The sequence below is a fragment of the Hordeum vulgare genome, chromosome 2H, assembly GCF_904849725.1.
Source record: "Hordeum vulgare subsp. vulgare chromosome 2H, MorexV3_pseudomolecules_assembly, whole genome shotgun sequence".
NCBI classification, from domain to species: domain Eukaryota; kingdom Viridiplantae; phylum Streptophyta; class Magnoliopsida; order Poales; family Poaceae; genus Hordeum; species Hordeum vulgare.
Genome location: NC_058519.1, coordinates 170,844,855 through 170,850,932, shown reverse-complemented (window position 1 = coordinate 170,850,932; position 6,078 = coordinate 170,844,855). Strand labels below are relative to the sequence as shown.

General features: G+C 44.1%; 1 protein-coding gene across 1 annotated transcript; it reads left to right on the top strand.

Moving 5' to 3' along the window:
* Positions 1–201: 201 nt before the first annotated feature.
* Positions 202–5,142, top strand: LOC123425711 (vesicle-associated protein 4-2-like). Its single transcript, XM_045109422.1, has 7 exons — positions 202–685; positions 2,113–2,183; positions 2,318–2,399; positions 2,498–2,613; positions 4,482–4,559; positions 4,644–4,763; positions 4,856–5,142. The coding sequence occupies exons 1-7, from the start codon at positions 391–393 to the stop codon at positions 4,913–4,915; spliced, it is 822 nt and encodes a 273-aa protein (XP_044965357.1). The 5' UTR covers positions 202–390; the 3' UTR covers positions 4,916–5,142.
* The last annotated feature ends 936 nt before the right edge of the window (positions 5,143–6,078 follow it).

The window sequence follows — 6,078 nt, the reverse complement described above, 5'->3', positions numbered from 1 at the left end:
CCGTATATGAGTGAGCTCATTTATTTCCACTGCTGCTGCTTTTTTTTATGGCACGGCAACACCACTTCCGTCAGTTACTACTACACTTGAGGCGTCTGTAAAAAACTTGCAGATCCATCCGGGGTGCATGATTAGTTTCACTATGCCAGGAGCAGCATAAAGCCGCGGTCCACAGCCCATCAATGAAAAGTCAACCGGAGAAGAGATGAAAAAGAGGCGAGATCGAGGATGGAGAATGTACTGTAGCGAAAGCTGAGGTGAAAGAAAGATCACTTTAGAAGAGAGAGAGAGAGAGAGAGAGATAGAGGGGGGAGAACCGAAGCAGAGTGCAACCCAACCACATCCTCCGTATCACGCTCGTGGTAACTGGTAGTAGTAACTTCCTCGCCCATGGCGATCTCCGGCGACGAGAGGTACGCGCCCGCCGCCGACTCCGGCGGCGGGAAGCTCTGGAACCTCTGCCGCATGCCCTTCAGGCAGGCCAGCGGCGCGCCGGCGCCAGCCTCGTCCTCGTCCTCCTCCGGGATCCACCACTCGGCCGGCCGCTACGGCGTCCATGAGGCGCCCGTCGCCGGAGACGGCGGCCCTCCTGCCGCGCCGGCCGGGATCTCGACGGTCGCAAAATCTCTGTTGCCGGCGCGGCGCCGCCTCCGGCTCGATCCGTCAAACAAGCTCTACTTCCCATGTGAGCACTCGAGGAAGTCATGTCTTCTTTCTTTGAGCCAGTCTTTCTTGTTTAATTATGGGTTGCGATCGCGAGGAGCTCCGAAAGCTGCAGATTTGCTGGTGCAGGGTGCCTTGTACCGTTCGATTTCGTTAAGTTCCGGTCTTGATTTTTGGTTCGAGTCGCTCGATCTCCGCTGTCTTAAGTGGGATTCTGTGGGTCGCGGAGAAAGTCACGATCTTGTGGCGCGATTTGCCATCCGAATTTCTTGATCTTGTTTCAGGAGGTAAACCGTAGTGGAATTTCCGTTTGTAGAGTTTCTTGCAGGGTTCGCCAACGCTTAGATCTCGAGTGGATCTTCCAAGATTCGTGAGCCACGATTTTGGTAGGCTAGTTATAACATACTGTAGCTGGCAGTATTAGGCTAGTAGTTATAACGTAGCCACAAGGTCTGTAGCCTTCAATGCAGTATCAGGGTCCAGGCAACTTTCTATTGCTGGCAGTTACAGTATTTGTTATACTCATTACTGAGACCTTAGATGGAAACAGTGGAATCATAGGATGAAAACCAATTTTATGCATAAGTTTCTTGATTGGTTGCTTTTGAGGGTTCAATATCTATATTTGTTGCCGTGCAGTAGTGGTGAACAGATCAGTTTTCTTTCTCACAGCCATACCCTAAATAAAAGACTAACTCTTCTAGTTGAGTTGAAACCTGAAAACAAAATTGGAAGTCTATGTCGTTCTTGCTGCACTTGGCACGTTGTTGCCTAGGCACACGCAGGTGGTCTCCAGGGTGAGGGAGTCTGCCTTTACCGGGTTAAGGATGTTTTGTCGTGTCTAAATTTAGTACTCGCTCCGTCCGGTATTACTTGTCGCACAAATGGATAAAAAGGGATGTATCTAGAACTAAAATATCTCTAGATACATCAATTCTTATGACAAGTATTTCCGGACGGAGGGAGTATCTATCTAGGAAAGTGGAGTAGTGGACAACAAATAGGCAAGCATCCCGTGACAGTTTGTGAAGCCAAGTCTTGTGGGGTGCCCTCCCATAATGCCAAATGGACTATTTAATTTTGTGATGCAAGGCAAAATATTGGATATCTACATTGATGTTGAATGTAAGCAGTACTAGAGTCTTCCACATAATTACGTAGTTATTAGCTCTGCAACTCCAACCCGGTCTTCAGTAGGCGCTGCGTGAGTGCGTGTGTGGTGGTGTGAGTGTGTGCGTTTACGGTCTTTGGTGTTTCTAAAAAACATAGTTATTCAATTGACATGAATGGTCTGATTGTTAAATGACTTAGCTGTGCTGTTTAATTAACTTTCATCTTAATGAGTAGTAGAGAAAATCAAGAAATAGACTACAGTTTTACTTGTTTTTTCTCTTACATGTTCTCTTCTTTATAGAGAAGCTAATGAGTCTTCGGGCTTGCCTTGTGTAGATGAACCAGGAAAGCAGGTCAAGAGTGCAATTAGGATAAAGAATACAAGCAAGTCACATGTAGCATTCAAGGTTAGTATTGATTATTGCTTTGCAGCTTATCCAATGACAGATGGGCTGAATTTGCATTTAAAGATCCAGCGCTTCACAATAATTCTGTTGGTAACTATATTTTTCTGACTGTTATCGTCTTTCTGAATTTCTAGTTTCAAACAACTGCACCCAAGAGTTGCTTTATGCGTCCTCCTGGAGCCATACTTGCCCCTGGCGAGACTATCATAGCGACTGGTAATGTACTTGTCACATTGGTTCTTTTCTTAGCAAAAGCAATGTTACTCAATATGTCCATATTTGGTGCTTACTTTTGTTTCCTTTCGACCTGCCAGTTTTCAAGTTTGTCGAGCACCCAGAGAATAATGAGAATGTTCTGCAGAAGTGCAAGGTCAAGTTCAAGATTTTGAGCTTGAAGGTCAAAGGACCCATGGAATATGCACCAGAATTGGTTCGTGACATTTCTGTTTTAACCTTTTACTTTTGTGGATGCTTGTTATTTCTAGTATGTTTGACGAGCATTTTCCAGTTGCCAACATATACCTACATGTACTATAGTTGTTGGACAGTTGGAGTGTAATTAGTCTGCTTAGAATCAAAGTAAATGTGTTTCCGATGCTCCAAATCAACTCTTCTAACCGCCTGAAACATAGAGGGGAGGAGATTGATGTCAGTGATTCGGTGTACATCTGGTATCGAATTGCTTGGGCGGAAACTCATTTTTTACCATATGAGTACTCCTGCCTAATTGGGTAACTAATTTCACGATTAAGGATTGTTGAGGTAGATGTAGGTTATTAACTGAACATTAGTTTATATCCTAAATCTCACGAGGAAATGGGTGAATCCCAGAAGTGATCTTGCCCTCTAACTCTCCCAAGGGTTGACAGAGCACAAATCAACTCTGACCCTAACTCTCCTTTGTGAGGGGATATAAACAAGACACCCCATCTTCTGCTGTTGTCATACTGGGAGGCTTGACAGACATACACACAACATAGGTAAGGAAAAAAGTTCATTCCCATTCCCATTTGATGCTGTTGCACGATCTTTATCCAGGGAGGCAATTGAAGGGTCAACTGTGTCCTTATTCATCTCCAGTTTGGCCAGTGTGGTATTTCCCCCTTGAGCCCCCGTACTTCACGGAGATAGGAGGAAGGGGGCATAGTGGTAAGATGGGGGGGACGAATTTCTGGTTTCTCATGAGGGATGCTTCTTCTATATCAATAAAACCATGGGTGCTAGTGCCCATGGAGTTTCATTTTATTTTTTAAGATGGGGGGAGTTGCAGGGATGTTTTGCGATGGCAGCTCCAGGGGGGCATGGGATATGAGTGGGTATAACATCAAAACAGAACCCATTAACTACGGCAGAATTGATCCTAAGAAGCGACTTGACCTTCTCTCCTCGCCATGTCTCCTTCACATAATGTAAATGCTGACATGTAATGTCCTTTGTAACGACATAGGCGGGTTGTTGGAGGTGCTCGAGTGAAGAACAAACTGACAAATTTATAGGCGAGTTCAACCACATTCGACTCCCCAATAATATAATTAACGAAGACTAGAAGAGCACCTGAACTGGAATAAAGCCTCTTCTTTTCCTTCCCGTCTCTTGCTCCTCTTGAGTTTTGCTTATAGTGTTGCTGCCACTTCATTATTTTTGTACTTGAGGGCTAGGATTTTGCTCATCTCCATTTAGAAGAGGAGGCGTCTCGAGTCTCGACCCTTCATTGCCTTTCTACAGGCATGTTGAGGGTGGACCTATGTTTTTTCATATGCAAGAATGCTAACTCAATTCTTTCCGTATACTTATATATTTAGGATTCTTGAATATATTTGTGCATGTATATTGTGTCGTAGGCCCACCTCCTAGTTTTCTATATAGTTGAGGTTGCGGCCCGTCTTGTACATCATATATACGTGCCTAGTGCACCCGATCAATGCATTGTGAGTTGCACGGCCTAAACCTAATTCTCTACAAGGATGTCCAAATCGGACGAGTTAAAATTCTTTCCTGAGGGAGGCTTGGGGGGATTCAACTAGACGAATGTGCTGTTAATTCATAAAATGGAACTTGATGGTGTAAATGTTGATCGAGTAATCCTAGTGCTAGGTAGTTTACTGCTGTAGTCCATTTTACCCTGGTCTGCTTTTAGTAGTTTAGCTGGATACGAGGCAGTGCTCATGCTGTTGGTCCTCCATTGAATTGAAAGAGGTGCATATGTTTGAGAGTAAGGTTATGGTACTGTGGAATTCCTCTATTGTTGGGATGTGGTTAAAACCTTACTTTCATAGCAACTCCTTTTGTTGGTTCCAGTTTGACGAGCAGAAAGATCAGGCAGTTGTTGAGAAGATACTGAGGGTTGTTTTCTTGGATGTTCAGAACCCAGGCCCAGTAAGTAAATCATACCATATATGAAATTTCTTCCATGAACAGAATCGTAATAACATGTCACTCCTGTTCCATTTGTTTCCAAAGCAACTGGAAAAGCTGAACACTCAGTTAGCTGAGGCAGAGGCTGCACTTGAGGCGCGGAAGAAACCTCCAGAAGAGAATGGTCCTAAAATTGTTGGTGAAGGGCTTGTCATTGATGAATGGGTACGTATATCTCTTCAAATCTCCCAGCTCTTCGTTTTCTTGTGAAATTCCTTTCCCAGTGCTAAAATCCATCCTCCATGTGTTTGCCGCAGAAGGAGAGGAGGGAAAGATACCTCGCTCAACAACAGGTCGAAGCGGTCGACTCAGTGTAAATTGTACCTTCTTCTGCTAGAGCAGCATATGGCTTGAGCAATGTGTTGTGATAATTCTTATAAACTGCTAGGTTCTGCTAGTTTAGTGTGCGGTAGTTTAGAGTTGTGCTTGAAGGATCGGTCTCCAGTGAACAAGCTAACCTTTGGTTGTTTCAGTACTCGCTGTGTAACAGATAAATTAATTGGCTTGTCAGAACAATAAAGTGCATATGCGTAGCTTCTGTTTATCACTTGCGAGAGCTGACCTTGCTTGTGATGGTTTGTTAATGATGTATTTTTTTTGTCGATTCTTTGCCGCTTCACAAAAGAACTTCTGCCGGGTCTTTTATGGTTGTGCCACCTATGTCCTTTTACTTTTATTTTACTTTTATTTAGGACTCGTTCGATAATCCATCAGCTTCTTAAAATTTAAAAATCTGTGGAGCATTTGTGTAGCCGCTTCACAAATTATAACTACAACTCCGTCTGCTTGGGAGCGGAGCCGACTTCGGACGGGTCTTTAGATCAGCTAGAACATGCCACAATAGTATCAAAATAAGCCGTAAGTGCAAAACATAACATATCTTATTTTATCTGGCAACTCTTTTGAGAAATTTGCAGTGAAGTTGACTTTATCATGATACTGGAATAGCTTATTTCTTATGTAAGATAAGGAATTACTAGTGATTTTCTATTTCGTCGTTTACATAAGAGTGTTAGTTGAGTTCAAACAAGCTGGAGTCCTACGCAAAATGGAGGAAGAGAAAGGTAAAGCTCACCTTCTTAGATGAGAAATATCCTAGATAGGCACCTATCGACATACAACAGTTCCTGCAACTACTCTGCTAGCAGGAGTACTAATTTAATCCCTTCATCAGTGTCTTCACCTACTTTGTTACTAGCTTAATTAACCACTTGATCATATCAAAACGCTAACATGGATTACCTCACCGTTTTCCTCCCAAACCCAAACCTTAAGTCCGTCCCGTACGTGACGGTGGGCCCTCGTATTGGCGACGTGCGAGGCTATTTGGGAGCCTGCCCTGTCTCTGACGCCTCTTTCTCGTCGGCGGCAGCTAGATCTGGTACAGTCCCGACCCCTTTCTACTTCTTCCCCCCTCTCCAAGCTGCTGCCCCCACATCAGATTCCAAATCCCCCAACCCCCCACCCAAGATAAGCCTTC